Here is a 25,901-nt window from a genome sequence, read left to right as displayed (position 1 = left end):
TGGATGAGAATGGATCAAAACCTTGTGTTCTTCTTCAAAAACAAACAGAAATGAAGACATCTCCAGTAAAGAAAAACAGAATTTGTCATTAGCAGACGTGCCATATAAGAAATACTGAAGGGAGTCCTGCAAGCTGAAATGAAATACATTAGATCTGGGGTCCCCAGTCCCCGGTACAGGTCCGTGGCCTGTTAGGAGCCAGGCCGCACAGCAGGTGAGCGGCAGGCAAGCAAGTGAGGTTTCATCTACTGCTCAGCATCGCTCACGTGACCGCCCGAACCATTGCTCACGTTAACTGCCTGAACCCTCAACCATTCCCCGCCCCCACCCCCAACCCCGCCCCAGTCCGTGGAAAAACTGTCTTCCCTGAAACCGGTCCCTGGTGCCAAAAATGTTGGGGACCACTGCGCTAGATGGTAACTTGACTCCACACAAAGAAATAACACCAGTAAGGGAAACACATAGGCATTATAAAAGACAGTATAAACATTTTTGTTTGTAAATCTTTTTTTGTCTTTAAAAGGCAATTGCATAAAATGATAATTACAAGACTGTGTTGACAGGCTTATCATGTATAAAGATCAATTTTTTTTTTTTTTTTTTTGGCTCCAGACGCGCAGGCTCAGCGGCCATGGCTAACGGGCCCAGCCGCTCCGCGGCATGTGGGATCTTCCCAGACCGGGGAATGAACCCGTATCCCCTGCATCGGCAGGTGGACTCTCAACCACTGTGCCGCCAGGGAAGCCCTAAAGATCAAATTTTTATGACGATAATAGCATGAAGGAGTCAGGAGGGAATGGAGCTATAATGAAGCAAAGTTTTTGTACACTATGAAAATTAAGTTAATATTAATCTGAACTACATATATATATATATTTTTTTTTTTTTTTTTTTTTTTTTTTTTCCTGCATTGGATCTTAGTTGCGGCGTGCAGGATCTTCGTTGGGGCATGCCGGATCTTCCGTTGCAGCATGCAGGCTCAGTAGTTTTGGCGCACGGGCTTAGTTGCCCTGCAGCATGTGGGATCTTAGTTCCCCGACCAGGGATCAAACCCTCATGCCCTGCATTGGAAGGCGGATTCTTAACCACTGGACCACCAGGGAAGTCCCTGAACTATATTGTTTTAAATTAGGATGCTAATTGTGATCCCCAGGGCAACGACTAAGAAAATAACTCTCCCAGGACTTACCCACTTGCCGAAACTAGAGAAAGCCCGCGCCCAGCAACAAAAACCCAATGCAGCCAATAAATAAATAAATTTATATTAAAAAAAAGAAAATAACTCTCCCAAAATATTGTAAATGAAACAAATATGAATTAAAAAGATACACTAGAAAATATCTATTTTACACAAAAAAGGCAAGAATCACAGACTAGAAGAACAACAAAAAATGACATATTTAAAAAAGAAAGCAAAATGTCAGACATAAATCCTACCTTATCAGTACTTATATTGAATGTAAATGGAGTAAACACCCTAATCAAAAGGCAGAGATTGGCAGAATAGATTAAAAAACATGCTCTGACTACATGTTGTTCACAAAAAATATACCCGAGATTCAAAGACAAAAAATTGTTGAAAGTGAAAGAATGGAAAAAGATATGATGAAAAGAGTTACCAAAGGGAGCTAGAGTGGTTATATATGTAGGAGATAAAATAGGCTTTAAAGACAAAAATCATTACTAGAGACAAGAAGGACATTTTTAAAAATTAATTTATTTATTTATTAATTTTTTTTTTTTTGTGGTACGCGGGCCTCTCACTGTTGTGGCCTCTCCCGTTGTGGAGCACAGGCTCCGAACCCGCAGGCTCAGTGACCATGGCTCACGGGCCCAGCCGCTCCGTGGCATGTGGGATCTTCCCGGACCGGGGCACGAACCCATGTCCCCTGCATCGGCAGTCAGACTCTCAACCACTGCGCCACCAGGGAAGCCAAGAAGGACATTTTATAAGAATAAAAGGGTCAGTCTATCAAGAAGACAACATGATTATAAATATATACACTTCTAACAACAAAAACCTGAAGCAAAAACTAACAGAATTGAAGGGAAAGTAGATAATTCAAAATACTAGTTGGAGGAAATTCCCTGCTAGTCCAGTGGTTAGGACTCCACACTTTCACTGCTGAGGGTGCGGGTTCAATCCCTGGTTGGGGAACTAAGATCCCGCAAGCCATGCGCTCAGCCAAAAAAAAAAAACAAACATACACAAACAAAAAACCCCCAAATAATAGCTGGATATTGCCACTGTCAATAACGGCTAGAGGGCTTCCCTCATGGCACAGTGATTTAGAATCTGCCTGCTAATGCAGGGGACACGGGTTCGAGCCCTGATCAAGGAAGATCCCACATGCCATGGAGCAACTAAGCCCATGCACCACAACTACTGAACCTGCGCTCTGGAGCCCGTGAGCTACAACTACTGAGCCTGCGTGCCACATCTACTGAAGCCTGTGCACCTAGAGCCCATGCTCCACAACAAGAGAAGCCACCGCAATGAGAAGCCTGCGCACTGCAAGGAAGAGTAGCCCCCTCTCGCTGCAACTAGAGAAAAGCCCGCACGCAGCAACAAAGACCCAACGCAGCCAAAAAAATTAATTAATTAATTTTAAAAAATGGCTAGAATAACTGGGCAGAAGATCAACAAGGAAGTAGAAAATGTGAACAATACGACACACCCAACTAGACCTAACAGATATCTAAAAATTACTCCACCCAACAACAGCAGGATAAACATTTTTCTCAAGTATACATGGAACATTCTTCAGGATAGACCAAATGCTAGGCCATAAAACATGCCTCAATACATTTAAAAGGTTTGACATCATACAAAGTTTGTCCTCCAAACACAATGGAATTAAATTAGAAGTTAGCAACAGGAGATTTTGTGAAGTTCACAAATATGTGAAAATATAAAAGCACACTACTAAATAACCAATGAATCAAAGAAGAAATCACAGGGGAAATTAGAAATACCTTAAGAGGAATGAAAGCAAAAGCACAACATATCAAAGCTTATGGGATGAAGCTAAAGTGGTGCTTAGAGGGAACTTTATAGCTGTAAACATAATATTGGAAAAGAAGAAAGATTTCAAGTCAATATCCTAACCTTTCACCTTAAGAAACTAGAAAAAGAAGAGCAAACTAAACCCAAAGCAAGCCAAAGGAAGGAAATAATAAAGAGTGGAAATAAATGAAATAGGAAATAGAAAAAAAAGAGAAAATTAATGAAACTAAAAGTTGGTTCTTGGAAAAGATCAATAAAATTGACAAATATTTAGCTTTTTTTCTTTGTCAGTCTAGCTAAATGTTTATCAATTTTGTCAATCTCTTCCAAAAACTAACTTTTAGTCTTATTAATTTTTTATTAATGTCCTCTATTTTTCTATTTTCATTGATCATTAAAGAAATACAAACCACAACCACAGTGAGATACCATTTCATACCCAGCAAGATAGATTAAATCAAGAAAATAGAAAACAACAAGTGTTGGTGAGGATATGGAGAAATAGGAACCCTGGTACATTGCTGGTGGGAGTATAAAATAATACAGCCGCTATGAGAAACAGTTTGGTGGTTCCTCAAAAAGTTAAACATAAAATTACCAATGACCCAGCAATTCTACTCCCAGGTTTATACCCAGTAGAAATGAAAATATATTATGTCCCAACAGTAACTTGTACGTGAATGTTATAGCAGCATTATTCATAATAGCTAAAAGGTGGAAATAGCCCAAAGGTCCATAATGGATAAACAAATCATTGTATATATGTATAATGAAATATTATTTGGCCATAAAAAAGAAGGAAAGGCAACTATAGTTAATAACACCGTATTGCATATTCGAAAGTTACTAAGAGTAAATCTTTTCTTTTGGCCACACTCTGAGGCATGTGGGATCTTAGTTCCCCAAGCAGGGATCAAACCCACGCTTCCTGCATTGGAAGGGCGGAGTCTTAACCACTGGACCACCAGGGAAGTCCTGAGAGTAAATGTTTTTTTGTTTTTTGTTTTTTGCGGTACGCGGGCCTCTCACTGTTGTGACCTCTCCCGTCGCGGAGCACAGGCTCCGGACGCGCAGGCTCAGCGGCCGTGGCTCACGGGCCCAGCCGCTCCGCGGCATGTGGGATCTTCCCGGACCAGGGCACGAACCCGTATCCCCTGCATCGGCAGGCGGACTCTCAACCACTTGCGCCACCAGGGAATCCCCTTGAGAGTAAATATTAAAAGTTCGCATCACGGGACTTCCCGGGTGGCGCAGTGGATAAGAATCAGCCTGCCAATGCAGGGCACACGGGTTCGATCCGTGGTCTGGAAAGATCCCACAAGCCGCAGAGCAACTAAGCCCGTGCGCCACAACTACTGAGCCTGCAAGCCACAACTACTGAAGCCCACGCTCCTAGAGCCTGTGCTCCACAACAAGAGAAGCCACCGCAATGAGAAGCCTTTGCACCACAACAGAGTAGCCTCTGCTCACCCCAACTAGAGAAAGACCATGCACAGCAACGAAGACCCAACGCAGCCAAATATAAATAAAAAAAAAAAAAAAAAAAAAAGTTCGCATCACAAGAAAAATTTTCTGTAACTATGGATGGTGACAGATGTTAACTAGACATTGTGGTGAGCATGTCACAATACATACAAATATTCAATCATTATGTTGTATACCTGAAACTAATATAATGTTGTATGTCAATTGTACCTCAAGAAAAAAACTTTATTGCTCCTACCTTTTTATTTCTGTAAGCAATGAACAATTTTAAAATGGAATTAAGGGCTTCCCTGGTGGCACAGTGGTTGAGAGTCCGCCTGCCGATGCAGGGGACCCGGGTTCGTGCCCCGGTCCGGGAAGATCCCACATGCCGCGGAGCGGCTGGGCCCGTGAGCCATGGCCGCTGAGCCTGCGCGTCCGGAGCCTGTGCTCCGCAACGGGAGAGGCCACAGCAGTGCTAGGCCCGCGTACCGCAAAAAAAAAAGAAAACTAAAACATTGTTGAAAGAAATTTTACAAGATCTAAATAAATGTAAAGATATTCCATGTTTCAGAAGACCTTGTGTTGTTAAGATGGTAGATTCAGCACACTCCCCATTAAAATCCCATCTTTTTGTCTTTTTGGCAGAAATTGACAAGCCGATCCTAAAATTCCTATGGAAATGCAAGGGACCCAGAACAGCCAAAACAGTCTTGAAAAAGAAAACAAAGTTGAAAGTTCCCAATTTCAAAACTTACTACCAATCAAGACATGTGGTACTGGCATAAGGATAGACATATATTTCACAGGAAACATTTCTTTGGAAAACTCCAAATCTTTTTGGGTTGAACTAAGAGGGATAAGGTTTTTTCCCTGACGTGGGCATGATGGAGGCCTGAGCCAAAGCAGAGGGTCTGTGGATTTTGAGTGAAATTTCTGGCACTGTGGCCAGGCGTATGGGATGGAGCTTCCTGCCAGGTGTCACTATGAGTGCTGTCAATCATTCAGCATCAGAGAGTGTCAAGGGAGCCTGTGTCAGCTAATGGGCATGGTGGCCTCGTGCCCAGGGCCCCAGCACTGGGGATGGTGCTCAGCTACCCTGTGAGCTCCAGGATCGCTTAAGCCACTCAAGGTCAAAGAGGAAGAACACACCCAGAGGACTCAGAGGTGTGCAGTGAGGGGGAGAAGATGTGGGTTTCCCAGGTTTCTATTTGTAAAGCAGTCCCTTTTCTCCTATGAATTAGGATCCGGCTCTGAGGTCAGTCAAATCCTTTGCTCAGTCACTTTCCCCATCAGTAGACTGGAGGCAATAATACCAACAGCCCACGTGATGAAGATTCAATGAACACTTAACAAGTGTAGTGATGAGAATTATCAAGCACTAAGAAAGCATGGCTATTGGGAGAGAGAAGTCGTGGGTTTAAGTCTTAGCTCCATCACTTTGTAGCTACAAAGTCTCTGAGATTCAGTTTCCTTCCCTCAGCCCTCAGATTGTTTGCTTTGAGTGAGTCCAGGCAGCCGTCATCTGTACCTGCCCCTAAAAAACAGCTCTGCTCTCACTCCTGCCCTGCCCTCGCCCCACCTCATCACGCCACAGCCACAGGCAACTTCTGAAACAGCATCAAATCACGTCACTTTCTGACTTAAAACCCTCCTATTGGTTCAATGGCTCTGAGAAGAAATCCACCTTCCTCACCACATTCATCCAAGACCCGCTGTGACGGGGCTTTGCTCACACTCCCGTGTCATGTCGTGCCCCCTTTCCCCTTCTCAATTTCCTTGGATTTCATTCATTTTCTAGAACCCACAGATGACTTCCCACCTCAGGGCCTTCTGTGTGGGACACTCAGCCACCAGCTCCCATAGAGCCACCCTGTCCATTCTGAAGATCTCCCCTCAAATGTGACCTCAGGGCCTGGTCGCACCCTCTGAAGTGGTCCCCATTACTCAAGGCCACAGCCATTGCACGCCTGCTTCCCTGGGGCACGACTCACCGTCTGCCTCAATTTTGCTCAGGTATTTGTGTTTTGGCTGAGTCCCCTCCTAGGCGCTCAGCCATAGTCCCAGTGAGTCAACAAGCAGCGCTGGCAAGGAGGAGGCAGTCGGGAGGCATTTGAAGGACGAATGAAGTGCCTGGCATAATTCTTGCCGTGCATTGATGGTCCCATTTATTACTTGATCTTGAACTGTCAGTGACTGAGGTGATTCTAGAAGATGAGGGGGCTTTGGCTACTGGCCCAGCTTTCTGGGAATAGAGTGGGAGAGAGAAGGCAAGATCTGCTGACGTTTCAAAAGGGACAAAAGGGATGAGGTCTGGCTGAGAGTCTGAAGGGCTGCTTGGTAAGTGGGTGACCCATGGAGTGGGGCCTTGCCTGCAGACAGCGAGCACATCCTCACCCTCAGCCTCCAGTGAGGCCTGGAAGAGGGTGGCGTAGGCCACTGACGTTACCTCATGGCATGGAAGGGATGGTTTGCGGGAGGCGGGGGTAGAGGAGACCCAATAATACCCCAGGTCTCAGCCCAGCTGGAGAATGCCTGGAAGGGCAGCCTCAAGGACCCTTAGAACGTGCTGGGACAGTGGCACAGCCTTCAGAATTCCAGGCAAACCCGAAAAACCCAAGCAGGACATCTGGCCCACTCGATGGCGGGGCAGGCTAGACTCTGATGTGGTAGCCTTGGAAGGGGCCGGGCAGCTCACTGGCTACAGGGCCAGGGTCCAGGGCTCCCACCCAACCAGAATCGAGGGTAAATCTCCTCACAGGGGTCTTCTAATTTCACAGGCGACCACAGAGTAAGTGGAGCCAGTAGGCCTTTGAGGAGGACAAAGCAGAGATGCAGCATGACTGGGGCTAAATCTTCAGGCGAGCATTTTTCAAACCGTAGGTTCTGACCCATTCGAGGGTCATGAAATCATGATTCATGATTGAACCCAATTCAGTGGGTTGTCAGCAAATGTTTAGACTATAACAGAAAATAGCAGAGTACATTGTATGTAGTAGGTGCTGCTTCACTAAATACGTGGGTGTTTGTGTGTGGACATGTCTAAATCATTGAGATGTAAAATGGATTTCTTCTCTTTTTTTGGCTGTGCCACATGGTATGCAGGATATTAGTTCCCCGACCAAGGATCGAACCCAAGCCCCCTGCAGTAGAAGTGCGGAGTCTTAACTACTGGACCACCAGGGACTGCTACACCAACACGGGCCCTACAGGGAAGTCCCTAAAATGGATTTCTTACTGTGAGTTACAGTTTTAACAAAGTTTGAAAGCTGATGTTCTTGATAGGATGGGTGGATACCGTTAAAGTGTCATCCCACCCAAAGGGCAGGAGGCCAAGACCCGATCCAGGGGACTGCTGGAGGTAAGCAGACCCGACTTGGCTTTGGGGGAAAGCATTGGGTTTGGAGTCGGGCAGAGCTGGACTCCAATCCTGACTCTGCATCCAGCTACTTGTGTGACTCTGGGCAAGACGTCTAATGCCTCTGGCTTTGTCACTTGCAGGTGTAAGTGACACCAGTAGCTTCCTCGCTGATGGTGGAGAGCTGGCGCCCCGTGAGTTAGCGGTCCTCTTCTCCAGCATCTGGATGAGGTCGGTTCTCACGGTTGCTCTTGCAGGCAGCAGCAGCCCCAGGGCCCCTGTTTCGGCCCCTCCCTCTTCGCGCTCTGCCAGCTCAGCTGAGGGGCAGTGGCTGCCAGGGATTCCCCATCCTCCATCCCACCCACACCAGCACCTTCTAGGATGAAGACGAGAAATAATGAGACAGCAGCCTCCAGGAAGGAGATTCAGGAGAGGAAAAAGAAACAAGTTTTATTTAAGCCCCAAACACTCGGCTAGAAAAACCGAAAAGGAAAGAGAGCAGGAAAGTGGGAGAAGAAAAGGGACATTAAAAAAGAGAGACAGAGAAAACACAGCAACCCTTTTCCATTTAGAAATTGTCAAGTTACACTGACAGAGGTCACAGAATATCCACAGAAGCCATCACTGCTACACCAACACGGGCCCTACAGGGTGGACAGGGCGGGGCGGGGTGCGGAGCCGGGCTCGCCCTGGGGGGTCCCACCTGGGACCCCTCTCAGAGCCTCGGGCCTGAGGCTCCTGGGGAAACAGCATATTGTGGAAGGGGCGGGAGAGAAACCCCCCATGCGAGTAACACAGCACAGTGGGCAGGGGCTGGGGAGACCAGCTACAGGGGTCCCCCCAGACGTCTTGGTTTTCTCTTGGTCAAGCACACACTGATGGACAGAGCAGCGAGGCGCATGCAGCTGGGGGGGCCTTGACGTGCTGGGGGCTTTGAGAGGGCCCAGGGGCTGGAGGCTTGGGAGGGGAGCCGGAGCAAGTGGTGAAAGGCCAAGGACCATGCACACAGGCGCTCCCACACGCGGGGTCTACACGCATGTGCACGTGCATGCGCACCTCCCACGCCCCTCCACGCACACCCTTCTGTCCACACACACACAGGTCACGCATTACACGTGTTCTCACACGCCAAGGTCCTCCACATCAATGTGCAGGTGGGCACATGCCAATGCCCAGGCCACTTACATGCACCGCTGTGTGCATGCCTCCCTGCACACGCGTGGGAGGTCACGCCTGTGCACGCTCATGCTTCCTTCCCTCTGCACACTGGTGAATGGACTTGTGCCAGTGGATACACACACACGCGCACACACACGCGCACACACACACACACACAGAGGCTGTGCACAACTCCTCCTGTAAATGTGCAGGCACCAAAATGAAAGATGCAAATTCCACTGGGCTCCACGTGAGTGGGTGGGGTGGGGCGCAGGACTCCCTCCATTTGCTCCCTTGTGGATGGACACGCCCTTCTTCCCCCCCTCCAAGAGACATTCAACTCAGGACAATGACGGTGGGGCAAACGTTTAGGGCACAGGGTTGAGGGTGGGAGGTGCGGCAAGGGAAAAGTAGCAAGCAGAGAGTAATGGAGCAGAGGGAGGAGGGGGCACCACTCCCCCCCTCCCTCCCAAGTCAGGGTGTCTCTGTACAGCCGAATCAAACCAAACCGTTTCACTGGACCACAGAAGCCAGGCCAATGTACCCACCCTCTAGCCCCCTCCCCTGCCAAAACAGCGGCCAGGGAGAGAGCGCCGTGGTTTTCTTTTTTTTTTTTCTTTTTTAAATATTTATATATATTTATATTACGTATATTATATATATATATAATATGTAAATATATTTTTAAAACAATATAAAATGTTAAGACACTTCACTTAAATGTAAAGAGTTCCCTGCAATTAAAAGTAATTGCATCATTTATGAGGTCCTTTTTTTTTTTTTTCTATTTTCCAGGGTATTTTTTTTTCAGGACGGATTTTTTTTTTTTTTAACCTCTTCTTTTGTTATTTTTCAAAAAGGCTTGCTTGCCTTTGTACAAAAATGATCCAAAGCTAGAAAACAAGGATGAGCCAACAAAAACAACAGAAAAAGAAAGAAATGAAGGAACACAACCCAATTCCCCCTCCCGCCCCAACCCTCAACAGCTCCCCCTGGCTCTCCCCAAACGCCAGGCTCCAAGGTCTAGGAGGTTCTGCCCCTGCGATGGCTCCTTCTTTCTGTGCTTACTCGGGGAGACTAATCCCAACGCCCCCCACCCCCTGTGCTTACCCCACTTTGTGCTCCAAATAGGAATCCTGCTCCCTGGGGACCCCACTCCATCTTCCTCCTCCTCCCCCATCCACATACTCTCCCTGCTGGCCCCTCACTGTGCCCTGGGGGGAGCGGGGCTAAGAACCAAAACTGGTCTCTCCAGCTCCTTCTCAGGACCCCACTAAAAGAAAGCCTCACTGCCCACAGCCTCTGCAAAGCTGGCGCCCACAGGTTGGGGGGTGCTGGCTGGCTGGTCAGGCTTCAGGGACCCTCGAGGATCTCACCAAGGGTCCCCAGACCTACCCTGAAAACCCTCAAATCTCAAAGAGGATGGTTGAAGGTCAAGTTGCCCCACCTGTGGGGTCAGAGCTGTCCTCGCTGCCCCCCATGAAACCCCTCTCTATTCCCCCCACTTCCCTCACAACCAGACCCTCCCCACCCTCCAGGCCTCAAAATCTAATTTGCTATAGGCCCTTCATTCTTGCCCACCCCACCCCCGTTAAATAAGTTAATGTCACTTAAAGTGCTAAATTAGGAAACTAAAAGTACCAAATACCCCTCCTCGGGGCTGCCCTCTCCCAGGGCAGTGTCCCCAGTGTCAGGCTGTCTGCTCAACCCACCGTCCACAACCAGCAGTCCAAAGGTGCCCCTTCCTCGGATCAGCGCCAGCCAGGCAGCTCCTCACCACAGGACGGTGGTCCCGGGAAGCCAGCTCCTCTCCAAGGACACACAGATTCCACGGGCTCACACCACCCTGAGGCCCCTCCACCTCTGGCCTCCCTCTCCAGCCCGTCTGTCTCGACTCCAGGCCCACCCAGGCATGAGTGGACGGGAGCAGAGAAGCAGCGGCGTTGAGTCACATCCCGAGGTTGGACAGGTGAGGCGCCTCCAGGGCCAAAGTCTCCCGATGTCCCATTCTCCAGCCTGATTTTGGGATTGGTCCAATGTCCAGGTTTTCCTCCAGGAAGGCTTCCGAGGAAGGGGAGAGGGGGTGTCTGGCTGCTCCAAGTCTCCACGCGTAGAGTTTCTTTGGAGTGCTCTTGGGAGGAGTGTGTGGGAGACGAGGAGGTGGGGCAGGGGGGTAGGAACTTCAGGATGGACTTGGGAGGGAAAGTGGGGAAAGAGAAAAGGAGGCATGATGACAGGAAGTGTGCCATTCTGGAACAGGAAATCAAGGGAAGGTGTCACGTTTTGGTTTTTAGTTTTACTGGTTTGCTTTTTCTTTCTTTTTTTTTTTTTTTTTAAAAAAAGATAATTAAAAGTGAATCATTAAAAAAACCAAAAACACCAACAGGGGATGGGCAGAGAGAGCTGAGGACAGGCCACCTTCAGGGGATCTGGAGAATGGTGTCAGGGTGGGGTGGAGATGAAGGGAAGCCGAGGAGAGAAATGGCAGGGATAAGGGAGGGGGCAGGTGGGGGTGGGGGGTAAGGGAGTTTCTAGAAGGAGATGGAAGAATTCCTCGCCCCAAAGGAAGTCAATACGGGGATGGAGGTTCTGGAAGCCGAGGGCTTTTCTGAGACTGGGCTTGAGGTCTCATTCGACCCGCTCATCTCTTTAGACGGTTTAGTGGCCTGGAACAAAAACAGAGGTCAGGGGTCAGAGAGAGGAAGGGGAAGCTTTGTGCTGGCCCCCAGTTACAGTTTTTTTTTTTGTTTTTTTTTGTTTTTTTTTTTTGCGGTACGCGGGCCTTTCACTGCTGTGGCCTCTCCCGTTGTGGAGCACAGGCTCCAGGCACGCAGGCCCAGCGGCCATGGCTCATGGGCCCAGCCACTCCACAGCACGTGGGATCTTCCCGGACTGGGACACGAACCTGTGTCCCCTGCATCGGCAGGCGGACTCTCAACCACTGCGCCACTAGGGAAGCCCCAGTTACAGTTTTAAAAAGTGAAAAATCTCCACAAATCCAAGAGAAAATTAACTGCAAACAGTAGAAATCAGAGGAGGATCTGGAGAGAGTGAGTAGTTCCCTGAGACAGGGGAGGAGGTGGGGGGGCACAGCAGGGGCAGAAAGGGGGCACGGGGTTGGAACAGAGGGCCTGGGGTGGGAGGGTAGGCCCACGGTTACTGATAGGAAAGAGAGAAGGTGGGAGAGAGAGACCGGAGAAGCACAAGGGAGGGCAGCCCAGGGCCAGGACAGGCACCAGGAGCAGAGCAGGTGGGGAGCAGGGAGAGGGCAGGAGAAGGGAGGAGGAGGGGAAACGTTAGCTGCCCAAGGGGAGGCGGAAAGGGCGCAGCCCACGCTGAGAGGAGGGCCCAACCAGCCAGCAGCCCAGTCAGGGCCCCTTCCAGCCTCAGCAGGTCTTACAGGGGCAACTGAGGAATGAGCTTGTCTCCCTGGGGGGGCGCTTCTTTAAAGACCCTCCCCCCGCCGCCTCCTGCCCCGCAAGTGTTCCTCCACCTCTGAGCTGTGCCTTGTGGGTAACGGGAGGTCACCCCCTCGTGACGTGTCCGGCACTCACAGGTCACCTCTGACAGAAACGGCCGTGCCCCCTCCTCGCCTCCAGCAGACCCCTTGCATTTACACTGGTCCTGGAGGTGATGGCCTGTCACAAATGCAGACTCCAGGGCCCCGCCCCAGGGCCCACCTCTAGCATGAGCTCAGGAATCTGCATTTTAGCCAGGCGCCCCACGTGATCCTGCTGCACAGAACTCCGAGATCACTCGATTAGGGCAACACGGACCAGGTTTTCTCTCTGCAGTTGTATCCACTGTCCCTCCTGGCCTTACTTAGCTACCGACCCATCCTGATGGAAAAAGACAAGGCATGAGGACTAGAGGCAGAGTGCTGTGGTGCACCGACAGAGACCTCCTGCAGGCCAGGTCTGGGCACGCTCACGCCCTTTCTCCCCGACCTACATTATCACCCAGCTGCTGGGCAGCCTCTATCAGATGCTTCGCAGGGGAAACCCAGACGGTGCCTCCCGCAGCCTGGAAGGGAACCAAGGAGGCCGTCTGTACCTGACTGGCCGACAGTGAACCCGCCCTTGAGGTTGCTGGTCACATTTCTTCTTCCACACGTGCACAGCAATCCCTCCCCCTGTTCTTCTTAATTATGTCCAGAGAAACAGAGCTTTGTCACCTTTGTGACAGGCAGAAACCTCATAGATGGTCAGCGTTAGCCGGGGGAGACTGGAACTGTTCGCCACACCCAACGGGCTGAACCCCACACCCCTCCTCTTCCTGTGGGCCAGAGTCTAGCCCCCTCTCTGCGCCCCGAGCCTACTGACCTGTCCCTCCAGGCTACGAGGCATAGATTTCCACACAAGCGTAGGTCATCTTGATGCTGCCGACCCTGTTGGCGCCTCCTCCAGGGCCACTCCCAGGGCCACCTCCTCCTGCCTACACGCCCTTCTTCCTAGCTGTTTGCCTGAATCAGGCACTGGGCTGGCAGAAGAGGTGGGGCTTCCCCCAGCCCAAGGGGAATGCGTCCTGATTAAACCTATGGCAATTCAAGCCGTTCCCTTCTCCTAGCCAGTGACTGATCTAGAGATAGGCAATGAGGAGAGAGGGGAGGTCAGCTGGGGGCCTCTGGGGAAGGTTCTCCTGCTCCTACAATGATCTGTGTTGTGTGCCTAGGAGCCCTGGAATGAAGGCAGATGTGTTCGGGTGCGGGGGGATGACGGGCCACCCGAACAGTAATATGGAAGGAGCCCAGGTCTTCATGTCCTTGAGCTGCTGAATTCCCCAACCCTGGAACCTCCCTGCTTCTTGTTTCGTTAGCTAATACCTCTCCTTGTCATTTAAGCCATTTTGGAGTTTCTGTTATGTACAGCTAAAACCACTTAGACTGCTACATGTGAGGCCCACCATTGTTCCCCTAATGTTCTTGTCGACAGTGTTCCCGTCACGAGTGCCGTCTCCCCAAGGCTAGGCGGCACCCACGAAGTTATGCTTCCCAGCAAAGCAGTAGAATCCAGCGTTAGGACGAGCAGAATTTGTAACTGGCAGACCTGGGTTTAAGTCCCAGCTCTGCCACTTCCCAACCATGTGACCTTAGGCAGGTATCTCTCTGGGTCTTTATGTTGTTACTCGCAAAGCAGGGATAACAGCACCTACAGCACCAGAATCACATGAGACGGTGCACGAGGCCCAGTGCCTGGGATGCAGGCAATAAATGGTAGCTGTTATTATTATTATTATATCATTAGTATATTAACATTTCAAGTCTGCATTGTCTAGTTCCATCGGGATTGGGCCTGATCAGTGGCAAATTAATCCATTCATTCACCTAACCAACAAATATTTATTGAGTGCCTATGCGTGCCAAGTACTGTTCTAGGTGCTGTAGGGATGTAGCAGTGACAAAGGGATTAATGCACAGATTTTTAAAGATATAAAGTTGTCACGAGGATTAAATAAGATGCTTAAAATTGGTACGGAAGAGGGGTGCTATTTTCCTCTCCATCCCCAGATCTGATTTCTGCCCTGCTCTGCACCCTCGTTGGCTGACCCCGCCATGCCTTGGCTGGCTGGCTGGCTTGGCTGGGTTTGCCCATTGGGGATGATGACAGGGCGGAAAGAGAGAGGGGGTAAAGTTTCTTCCTTACTCCCCCCCCACTTGGTGCCATGTCGCTGGCACGCTGTGCCCTCCATAACTACAGCACCTACTGTCCAGCTCTCACAGGACTCCCTAAACCCTAGGTCCCCAGACCCCTCTCCCCAGGGAGGTCCAGCTTCCTGCTCTCACTGGTCCCTGGGTGCCTCAGCATCTCTGGCTGGTCCCTTCATTACAGTCTCTTCACCGGAACCAATGGAGGAGATACACTAGGTGTCCAGCAGTTGCTTAGCCCTAGTAGAAGAGGGGGTGTCCACAGTTTCATGCCCGCACCAAGCCCTTGATCCTTGTCCCCTGGGAATCTGGCTCTCATCCCACCCCTGAATCTTGAGCACATCCAAGAGCTTTTCCTCAATCGTTTCCTCTGATTTCTCTGTGGTATCAGGTACAGTTGCACCCCCTCTCGGAACTTTCTCCACTCCTCCACCCCGATTTCTCTGTCTGGTCCTGGCACTTCTATTCCCCTCCCCCTCATCAGTGTCAAGGCAGCTTCGAGCTCCTAGTGTCAGAACCTCGAGATGAAAGAGAGGCCTCTGTCCAGCCCTGGGCCCTGACAAAGGTACAATGCAGCTAAGCATGGTGGTGACTCCTTCCCTTTGGAGAGCGCTCTGTGGCTTTCGAAGTTCTTTCCCACGCACGGTATTATATCACATGAACTCAGAAGCCGGCCTCTGGGTTCTTGTCCTCATTGTACAGATGAGGAAAGAGCCTGCAGAAGGCAGAGGACTTTGACCAGGGTCACAGACTGAGCTGGGATGGAACGGTGCCCTGGCCTCAGGATGGAGGGCCAGGTGATATGGGTGACTGGAGCAAATGGACGGGCTGGGGTGGGGGGGGGGCGGGCAGGGAGAACTGGGCTGAGGGAGCCGAGGTTGGTCATGAAGAGCCAGGGCTGCCAGTGAGGGAGTTTTGATTTTCTTACCCAGCCGGGGCTGGAGGGCACAGGTGGTATGCTAGGGGAGTGATAAAATCAAATCCGCATTTTACAAACAACCCTCCGCACCCCGCAGGTCTGGGAAGATAGGTTAGGGGTCACAGAAGTTGCAGGGAAACCTTAGAAGGGCGCGCACCAGGATACCGAGGCACGGATGATTTTTTCCCCTGCTGCTTTATAACATTTCTTTACTTTAAAACATTTCTGCAAAGAACGTGTAATGCTTCATTAGAGAGAAGATGCTTTTTTAAAGAAAGGTTTCTAGAAAAGTGAAAGTGAGATACAGCCACACCAGTCATGTGGGAAGAGAGAAGCACCATGTAGCTGGGGAAGGTGAGGGAGGCGGGGAGCTCAGGGGACCCCTTAGCGTAGGTGGATGCCCGGGGCTGGTGACTTTCCCAAGTGGCGAGCGGCGAGCAACAGGGGCAGGCTTGAGCTCAGAACAGAGACCTGGGCAGGGACAGATGGCACCTGGTGCCCAAGGAGAGGAGCACGTGATGGGAGCAGCAAAGAGGCTGTGGAAGAAGACGGACGCAGGGGAGTAAAGAGGTGGGCAGAGGGGAGGTGCCCAGGAGGGTCAGTGAGGGCTGACAAGGGAGGAGAGGATGCCAAGGAGCGGAGGGTCCCACGGCCCCCCAGTGCACGTAGGGGGGGCAGCGTATATGCCCAACGCTGCAGAGAGGTGCGTAGAGCACGGTGCAAAGAGGCCACTTGGAGGCCACTGGAGACCTCGCCAAGCCCAGGGGTGAGGCTGGAAGGGAGCAGGAGGAGGGGGTGGGTTGAGGGATGAATGGAGGAGAGGGCGTGGAGGCGATGGAGGTGACTGGAGGGGCAGGACAGGGGGCAATAGGCAGAGGAGCTGGGTGCCGGGGGAGTTGGGAGTCAGGGTGAGAGGTGGGGAGCATAATTCCAGAGGAGGGAGGCGCCCGCTGAAGAGGCTGAAGCAACTCTGTGCGGGGATGGGGGCCTGGGTGTCAGTCTGGATTTGAGCCCTGCTCCAGCACTTGCCAGCCCTGTGACCTTGGGTAAAGCCTCAGTTTCCCCATCTGTCAAATGGGGATAATAAGGCCCATCCTCAGAGTAGTGAGTGTGCAACGAATTAATGTGTGTGTCTGGCACAAGTGAATACCCCGGGAATGTCGGCAGCCATTCTAGACACCGAAGAGAGACCAGCCTGGACAGGATGAGGGCAACTCATCCTTGGTAGTGGCAGGAAAAAGAGCTGGGGGTGGGATTGTCAGGATGTGTCTGGGGACCCATGAGGAAGACGGTTGGCCAGCAGGGAGCTAGTGAGGGGCGTCTCCACTGGACTCCCCAGAGGACCAGCAGGCAGACCTGTGTGCCCAGGGCTGGGCAGAGCCGTGTGGTGGGAAGGGCTTTGGGATCCCTGGGTCCCAGTCCTGGCTTTGATGCCACCTTGCTGTGGGCCCGTGGGAAGTCCCTTTCCTTCTCTGAGCTGTCCCCTCATCTGTAAAGGAGGTGGCTAGACTTGCCCATCTCTCACCTCCTGCCTCTGAGCCTAGAACCTTCTTCAAGTCACAGCATCTGGACATTTCATGACCCCCACTCCCAGCCAACACTCAGAATGGACCTGGCATACAGGAACTGCTCGGAAATATTTACTGAACCAAACGAGTGCACTAAAGGTCTCTCTGAACATCTAGGCCTGAGGACCATTTGCATCTTCCGACCGGGCCACAGGCGAGCCACAGGGCAGAGACATCCATGGGTGAGGCTGTCAACTCTATATACTGTCCCAGGCCCACTAATTAAATCTGAAAGAGGGTGCAGCGCCTCCACCACTATTACGGCACCCAACGGGGGGCCGAAGTACTTCTCCCCTTCCTCCCCCTCCCCATTAACCACACTGCAACCCAAACACGAGACTGAAAAACAGATGCAAAACTGGTTTCTCCCTTAGTTGGGAGGTGGCCTAGGAGCTAAGAGGGAGGCTGAGATGAGAGTGGGGACCCCAAAGAGCAGGTGGGACTTGAGAGCAGAGGGAAGGAAGCAGAGGAGGGGAGTGGAGTGGCAGGAAGACAGGCATAAAGGCCCCTTCCACACCCCGGGGCCACCAGCCTTAGCAGAGTCTTGTCCAGGAGCGGCTGAGGAGACAGCCCTCTCTGGTCCTGTGTGAGGGGCCTTCTGAGAGAGGAGCCATCTGGCTGAGAACCAGATCCTGAGCCCTGGGACTGGAGAGAGGAAGGAGAAGATGGCTTAAGGGACCGGTGGGGCAGTCCTGGCGGGGAGGACCTCTCTGGGCAGCCGGCAGGAAGGTGGTCACAGGAATACTGGCAGGAGATGGCCAGTACACAGCAAGAGCACACAGCACTGCCAGTGGGGAGGGGGAGGGGGAGGGCGTCTGGATGGGGGCCAGGCCCCGCCCCCGTGGTGCCCAGGCTTACCTGCTGCTGGGCCTGGATCCTCATGTACTCGGCCCTCTGCTTGCCATGCTTGCCTTTGTCGGGGCTGCCTGCCTGGCCCTGGGCCGCCTTCAGCCGAGAGGTCCCCAGAGTCACCACCTTCATGGGTGGCACACTGCCACCGCCACTCTGCAGGAAGAGGAACAGGGTCAGGATTGGAGGTGAGGTCACACAGGCACCCCAGGCACGGTGGGCCCTCTGAGACCTGGAGAGCTCTCCCTGGCTCCACATCCCCCCACCCCAGGCATCAGGCCCACTCTCAGGCCAGGTTTAAGGCCTCCCTGCAGGAGAGGGGACGGGGCCCCCGGCCGGGTTCCCAACAGCTCCTGGGTGAGAACCCTGGTGGCTTCCTTGAGTAGCCTGCGGGCAGCTGGTGCCCTTCTGGGGGAGCCATTTTTAAGGTGAAGGTCCCTGGCACCACCACCACCACTCCTGGCCCGAGAGAACGTGCCTCAGATCTGGGGGGGAGGGGTCTTTATAATGGCAGACAAAGTAGGACTGGCAGCCCCAGGCCCACATCTTCCTCTGAATGGGAGGATGGGGGCGAAGTCTCCCTAGAGATGGACAAGTCCAGCCCCCTTGAACCACCCCAGGGACCAGGCCTGCCCAGAAGGGCGGCGCAGGCAGAGAAACAGCAGAGACAGAGAGAGTCAGACAGGAGAGGAGGAGGGGAGTGTGGGGATGCAGAAGGGGGAAAGAACTTTATTTGTCGGTTTACAGATACAGAGCAGAGGGAGAGGCCCCGGTCCCCACCACGGCTGGTTGGGCTGATCCCTGGGCAGGCCAGCTTCCCAGCCTGCCAGGGGCTCTGCCTGCAAACCCAGCCTGGCACCGGGCTCCCAGGAGGGGGGCGGGGCTGAGAGAAGGCCAGTGGGAGGAGGGGGCTGGCGTGGTGCTCCTGCAGCCTCCCACTCCCTCCAGCTCTGAAGACGGGAGCAGGAAGGTAAGAAGAGAGGACGGGGCAGGAGGCAGCCACCTGGGGACCAGGGGGCGGGGGTGGGGGGCTGCCAGGGGATCCCGCGGCAGGGGCCGTGCCCATCTGGCTCAGGGTGGCTTCCAGCTGCCGGAGCGTCTCCTCCAGGCTGTCCATCCGCCGGGTGGTGGCACCGCGCCCCGTGCAGCCCAGGCCAGCAGCACGCTGACCCCTGCGGTCCCCGCTGCAGGGTTGGGCGTCGTGTCCAGAGTCCTTGAGGGTCTCCTCTGGGTAGGTCTCGGCAGTGGAGGGCTCCTGGGTCCTGTCTGGGGCAGGTCCCCGAGACAAGGGGACCCCAGCTCCTCCCTTTTCTGGGCTGTGGCTCCCTGTCCCCAGTCTCTTCAGAGCCGCCCCTTCCTTCTCCAGCATCGAGCTGTTCCCGGGCTGGGAAACCTCAGCCATTAGCCCTGGCGGGGCCTGTGGATTATCCCAGCCCCTCCCGCTGCCAGCCAGGGTCCGGGGTCGTGGGGTAGGGGTTGTCCTGAGGCTGGGTTCCTCAAGCCTGGCCTCTGGTGGAGAAGGAGGTTTGGGGGCACACTCTGTCAAGATGATCCGGGGGACGCAGAAGGGCCTGCGGCCTGCGGCAGCCTGCGGAGAGAGGAAAGATGAGCGAGAGTGTGGTCCCTGCAACCAAAGCACCCTGAGCTGGGATGGGGGGTCGCATGTGGGTGAGCCCAGCCCCTTCCTTTCACAGATAGGGAAACCGAGGCAGGGGAGGGTCCTGACTGAGTTTACCCAGCAAGTTAGAGGCAAAGTTGGGACTAGAACTCAGGCCTTTTTCCACCACACCCTACGGTCTCCCACTTTCTGGCAAAGATGCCAGTTTACCTAGAAGCACAGACACACGTTTACATCTCATCACCCATGTTAAACTCTGAGAGCAGCTCTCATGGTTACTGCCAGGAGTTTACCCATCTGTGCGATGGAGTAACAGTAACGTGAGGCTGGTGGAGGATGAAGTAAGCACAAGTGTGCACGGGCTTGGAACACTGCCTGGCACGGTGTAAGCGCTCGACAGGTATCAGCTATTTGTTGACTCGAACTGAATGTCCGAGACCCGCAGCCCCGTGTGGGTGGAGACCAGGTGTTGGCCTCTGGCCTCGGAGGGTGGGTCTGCCATCCTCATCTCAGGCCAGAGATTCCTGGTCCCTACCCCTTACTTCCGGAGCTTTCTCTGAGGGCTTCACAGTCACAACGGGAGGGGCTCAGCTAAGTCCCTCTGCTGCATAGGCTTGGGCAAAGCTAGAGCATCTGCCTCTGTGTGAGCGTCCCGGGCTCTGGCTTTGGTGGGGGCACAGAGAGAGGCCCCCAGTCACCCCTACCCCACTTGAGTGAATTCTGGTCTAATTCTGAGCAGAGTCTTATACCAGGAACTGCCGTAAACGCCTTCATCTTGAATCCTTTCTGTTGCCCGTGAAATGGCTACGACTCTCATCACTTTACGGATGAGGAAACTGAGGTGGGGGGTGTCATGTAATTTACCCAAGGTCACTTACCCACAGCTAGCTAGTGGCAGAGCCAGGATTTGAACCCAGGCAGTCTGACTCCAAGTCCAGTGCTCTTTCCACTAAAAGGAGCCATGGGGAGATGCGTGGGGGGCAGCAGGGATCCCCAGACCCCCCGCCCCAGGCAACCCACCCAGCCCTGCCACCTGCTTACCTGGATGTGGGAGGTGCAGACTGGGAAGGCAGAGAGGGCGACCCATGCCCGCCCGGCTCCACTGCCCGATGGCACCTCAGGATACAGAGGGTCAGCCAGCCCAAAGGGCCAGTGGAGGGGCTCTGCCCACTGGACCCCACCAGGACTGGCTTCCAGGGCCAGAAAGGTGCAGTGGCTGGGTGCAGCGGGCCAAGGTGCCGAGGGCACAGCCAGCCTGGGGCAGCCCTGCCATACCGTTCACCCCCAGACGGCTCCTTGGACTGCTCTGTGCCCATCCTCTGCCCAGCAGACAGCACTGTCTACCTGTTTGGTGCCTGTCTGCTCCCCCTGCCAGGGAGCCAAAGCACCACCAGGTCTCAAGCCAGGCTAAAAATCAGGTGGCGGCCAGCACAGAACCCACTGTGGGCCAAGAGAACCAGATGAGGAAGGTGAACACGTGAGTGCACGGGAGGCTCCCCTCTGCAGAGCAGACGCCCTCCTGCTACAACCTAACTGGGCAGAGGGAGACCAGACCACCGCCCCGCAATTCCCCCTCCCCAACCAAGCACAGCCCCCTGAGGTGCAGACAGCAGGTCACCCTCAAATTCCCAAGAAAAAATAAAGAGGAAATCAGTGCAGCAGGACAGCAGCAAGGACTGAAGTTGAAATGCCCAACACCGACAGCCAAGGAAGGGCATGGGTTTCCTCCATCCCAAGCTCTCTGCCCAGATGGGGCCATGGGGCGGAGAGAGGCTGTAAATGAGCCTTCCTCCTGGGCATCCTGGTGCCCAGAGCAAGGCATAGATTCTAGTGGGAGAAAGAGCCCCCACCTGGCACAGGCAGCAGAATAGGGGAGATGGGGGCAGGGACCAGGCGAGGGCTCAGGACAGTGTCAGACTTTGAGTTGGGCCTAAAGTCATGTAACAAGCACGACCCAAACTCCAATCTTGGACCAAAGACAAAACGTGGGCTTCGGGCCAGACCTAAACTCTGGCTGCAGATACGAACAAAACACCCACCACAGGCCAGACCCGGAATCAGGCCTGTAAGGAAAGGCAGGCCCAAGGGGGCCACCAGGTACCAGGCTGCTGGAGTCTGGAGAGGGAAGGAAGGGTGATGCACCCGTCCTTGGGGCAGGGGAGGGGGTGAGGCCGTGGCAGTGGCGGGACTCAGGGATGTGACTGGCAGGTTCTAGCGGGTTAGTGTGAGAAGTGAGGAGAGGAAGCGTGGAGGCACAGGCAGAGAGAGCGCCGTGAGAGGTGGGGGCAGCCCGTTACCTTCCATGTGGGGCCCGGGGCTGAGCCCCCAGGAGGCCCCGGGTCCTGGGGGAACAGCAAGGTGGGGATCGGCTGGCGGCAGGGCGTGGGGGGGAGGGGAGACACTGAGCTTCTCTCAAACACCTGGGGAGCAGAAGGTGGGGGCAGGTTTGGAGGAGGGGGTACAGGGAGGATGGGGGTGCTGGGCTCTGACCCAGGCACTCAGGGGGAGGGGGTGGCCTGGGCTGGCCCTCCTTGGCCCCTCACCATGGCCACTGGCCACCAGAGGCCCTGGTGGTCCAGGTCTTCAGCCTCTCGGGGAGGGGTGCTGAGAACACTCGAGTCTGGGTGACTTACAGCACTGGGAGGGGGTCAAGGTATATGGGCAAGTCTGTTAGAGCTTCTGTTCTCAGAACACTAGGGGATGGGGGTCTCAGAGCACAGGAGGTGTCAGGGCAGCTGCGGGGTGTCTCAGACACTACAGTAAAAAACTCAAACATGCGGGGAGGGACTTTAGACCCCCTCCCCCATTTTACAGTGGAGAAGAAACTGAGGCAAGGAGAGGATCCTGAAGCAGCCTCAGTGGGGACCCAAGAATCCAGTCCCCTGTCCTAGTCCGGGCACCTCACCCTGGGGTCAGTTTGACAGGCAAAGGGGGCGGGCCTGGCTGATGACTCAGGGGGGCCAGGTGCGCCCCTGACCCACCTCCAGCTCTGCGATGATGCGGTCCTCATCGTCCTCATCCTTGATGGCAGAGGCCATGATGGGGGGTGTGGAGGACGGACGGGCCACCTCGGACACGGCTCGGCGCAGCTTCACTTGGGGCTTCTGCACCTCCAGCTCCTCAGACTCGGCCTTCTGCAAGGGCCCGGTCCCCATGAAGACCAGGCTCTGGGCACCTCCAGCTCGCCTCCTAGGCCCTAGCACTTCCAGACCATCTCCCACCTGCCCCAGCTCCTCAACTACCAGGATGGCCCCTTGCCATGGAGGAAGCCCAAGCCAGAAGCAGAGTCACCACTGGCCAGCCTCCTTTCTTTCCTTCCACTTCCTCTGAGAGAGGGGACCACCCCAGAGAGTCTCCAGAGGTCATCTCAGGCATCCCCCCAACTCGACCCCCTGACCCCTACCCAAGCGGTGGTGGTACCTTGATGAAGGCCGAGTCCTTCTTGCTGGTGACCACGACCTCTCCAGTGCGCGTGGTGGTCAGGCCATGGGAGGAGGGGAAGCTCCGGCGGGGAGGGGGCGGCGGGGGCGACTTGGAGGGCTTCTCCGTGCGGTATCGGGGCACTGTCAGCTCATCTGCGGGAGGCCAAGGGACTGGGGGTCAGGGGACTCGTAACCCTGGAGTCTGTGCGCCACATCTGACTCCAGGGTTAGGATAAACCTGGCTTCCTCCTCCAGCGAGGAAGGGAGAGGAACGTGCAGGGGAAAGGACACAGGCCCCCTCCTCCTTCTCTCCTACCTCCCCATGCAATCCAACCCCAAGCCCTTCTGCTCCTCCCCTTACAGCACTCTCATCCCTTGCTACTCAAAGTGTGGCCCGTGGAACAACAGCATTGGCAGCACCTGGGAGCTTCTTAGAAATGCAGAAGCACAGGCCCCACCCAGAGCTGCTGAATCAGAATCCACGTTCTAGCAGATCCCCGGGTGATTTCACGTGCACGTTCAAGTATGAGAATCACTACTCTAATCCATCCCTTTCCTGCCCACCCCTCAGCCCTGCCCTGCACAGATCTTCATCCTTTCTCCATCAAGAGAGAGTACTATTCTGAGAGTCTGACCCCACCCACCAGGCTCTCCTCTCCCCCAATTCTTCCCGGGGTGGGGGCTGCTTCCTGGGCAACCTGCAGAAAAGTCCCTCAAGCCTGACATTCCTCTGCCTTTGATCCCCCAGCGATTCCCCATGACCCCAAACCACGTTCAAGTTTCTTGGCCCAGCACCCTCTGAGCCTGCCAACCTTTCAGCTTCAGCTCTGCTTACTAATCCCTGGTCTGGACCCAGCTGGGCAACACCAAACACAGACCTCCAGGCATTTGTACGTGCTGTTTCTCCCTGGAATGCCCTCTCTCACTGGCCAGGGGAATGCAAGGCTCCAATGGAAAGTCCCCTTCCATGGGAAGCCCTTCCTGCCCTTCCAGGGCCTCCTCTAGGACAGCATTTAGCACCTGAATCCTATTTCCGGTTTACACACAAGGTATGGCCTGGGACAGATTACTTAACCACACTGAGCCTTAGTGTCCTCATCTGTAAAATGGAAATAATTACTGTATCTGCCTCCTGGGATTGTTGCAAAATTATAAGGATTGATACGTAGAACAGCATTTGGAGCAGTTCTTGCCGCATAGTAAGTGCTTGCTAAACACAGATGTTAGTATTATTCTCCCACGAAATTTTAAGCTCTTTGAAAGCAGCCTCATCTCCTTATCCCCAGCACCTAGCAGATAAGTGGGTACCTAACAAATATATGTGGCAGGAATGAATAAACGCGTGAACGACAATTGCCATTTCTGGTTCGGGTTTCTCACAGGCTCAGGGAGCACAGGAACCCTGTCCGTATAGCTCAGCGCTGCACCCGCACCCCGTCTCACCACAGCCTCGCTTCTGGCACACACACTGGGTCAGAAGGTGCAGGGGGACGACCCTCTGCCTGGACTCGCTCATCCTCCCTGCATGGTCCTCTCAGCAGAAGTCAGAGCAGTGGGAAAAATCCCTGGATGGAGTCCAGTGCTATCCCGTCCTTCTGGGTCTCCCTTTGTGGACGAGGGGCAGGCCAGCACCTCCCTCCTCTGGCAGCCTGACCACAAAGATTCTCACTCCCAAGCGCCTCCCCCATCAACCTGAGAGCTCCTGAGGCTGGGGCTCCCCTCCTCTGGGCTCTTCGCCAGCCCCCTACCTGCCCCCATACCTGAGCCTCTCCTTCCACTGGGCTCCGTTCGGGGGGTTGCCTTCTGACCGTGGGGCATCTTGGGGGGCTTGTGGTCAGGGGTGGGGGCTGGGCCTGGGTGGGCCTTGCTCCCACAATCCAGGTCAGGGATGGCCTTCAGCAGCTCTGCCTGTGTCTCCTCCAGAAGCCGGTTGATGTCCTTGGCGCTGTACTGGGTCAGGGCTGCCCGCTTTTCCTCCCAGTCCCGCTCGGCAGCCTTGAGAGGAGGGGTCGACAGTCAGGACTGAAGTGGCTGCCCTGCTCCTGGACCTTTGGGGCCTCGGCCACACATGCAAGGAATGGAAAGGAAGCCTCCCGTTTGGTCCAAGCCTCGGGCTTCTCCTTGAGTATTACATGCTTTCCCTGTGAGCCTGGAATACCACCTTCACTACAAACTACTCTTGGGATAAACTTAGACCTGCTTTTAGACATTCTATTCTGTCTCACTGAGCACATAATCTACTCTTATGCTAACACCACGCTGCCTTGATTATCATAGGTTTATAATATGCTTTTCTGTCTAGCAGGACTAATGTCACCCTCAGCATGCTTCTCAGACTTCCTCGTCCCCCAGGAACAAGTCCCCACGTGTTGGCACCTGCCAATCTAGGACGGTGGTGAGAACGTGTGAGCCTAGTTCTGGCCCCCCCATGCCGGGCCCAGCACCTCAACAGACACAGCCTTGTCCATGCTTCTCTTGCCAGGAGTGTCCAGGCCTTTGGTGGGGTTGCCCGCCTTTGGGGTCGGAGGGGCCCCCTCGGTTTGCCCGCTCATCTCGTGGAGCTTCAGTGGAGGGCTGGGGGGTGGCATTTCAAAGTCCAAGCTCTTGTTGAAGTCAGTCTCGGCTGTAACCTTCTTGGGGGACTGATTCAGGAGGTTGCTGGGGGGTGGCCACGCACCTTCGTCCACTTGCCTGGGGTTGGGAGAGTTGGGAGCAGCTGTGAGGCCTGCAGGGTGGTGGCCCCATAGGAGGGAAGCCTGGCCTGGGGGAGGTGGGGTTTGAGGAGGGCTCTGGGATCTTGCAGGACAAGTGGAAGGGCCTGGGGGAGGAGTGACTGCATCCGGCAAATGGGAGGGCCAAGCCTACAACATGCATGGGGCCACAGATCAGAGCTG

General features: G+C 53.9%; 1 protein-coding gene across 1 annotated transcript in view; it reads right to left on the bottom strand.

Annotated features, from left to right (window-relative positions):
* Window positions 1-11,518: 11,518 nt before the first annotated feature.
* The window catches only part of SRCIN1 (SRC kinase signaling inhibitor 1), a 40,007-nt gene continuing 25,624 nt past the window's right edge, over window positions 11,519-25,901 (bottom strand). The window contains exons 13-18 of the mRNA XM_065897358.1: window positions 25,452-25,698; window positions 24,768-25,002; window positions 23,006-23,160; window positions 22,567-22,719; window positions 17,977-18,123; window positions 11,519-11,653 (exon numbers count right to left, since the gene is read on the bottom strand). Of these exons, the coding sequence (XP_065753430.1) occupies window positions 11,519-11,653; window positions 17,977-18,123; window positions 22,567-22,719; window positions 23,006-23,160; window positions 24,768-25,002; window positions 25,452-25,698 (1,072 nt within the window). The remainder of the gene's footprint in view (window positions 11,654-17,976; window positions 18,124-22,566; window positions 22,720-23,005; window positions 23,161-24,767; window positions 25,003-25,451; window positions 25,699-25,901) is intronic.

This window comes from Phocoena phocoena, chromosome 19 (genome assembly GCF_963924675.1).
Source record: "Phocoena phocoena chromosome 19, mPhoPho1.1, whole genome shotgun sequence".
Taxonomy (NCBI): Eukaryota; Metazoa; Chordata; class Mammalia; order Artiodactyla; family Phocoenidae; genus Phocoena; species Phocoena phocoena.
This window is presented reverse-complemented; position numbering and strand designations above follow the sequence as displayed.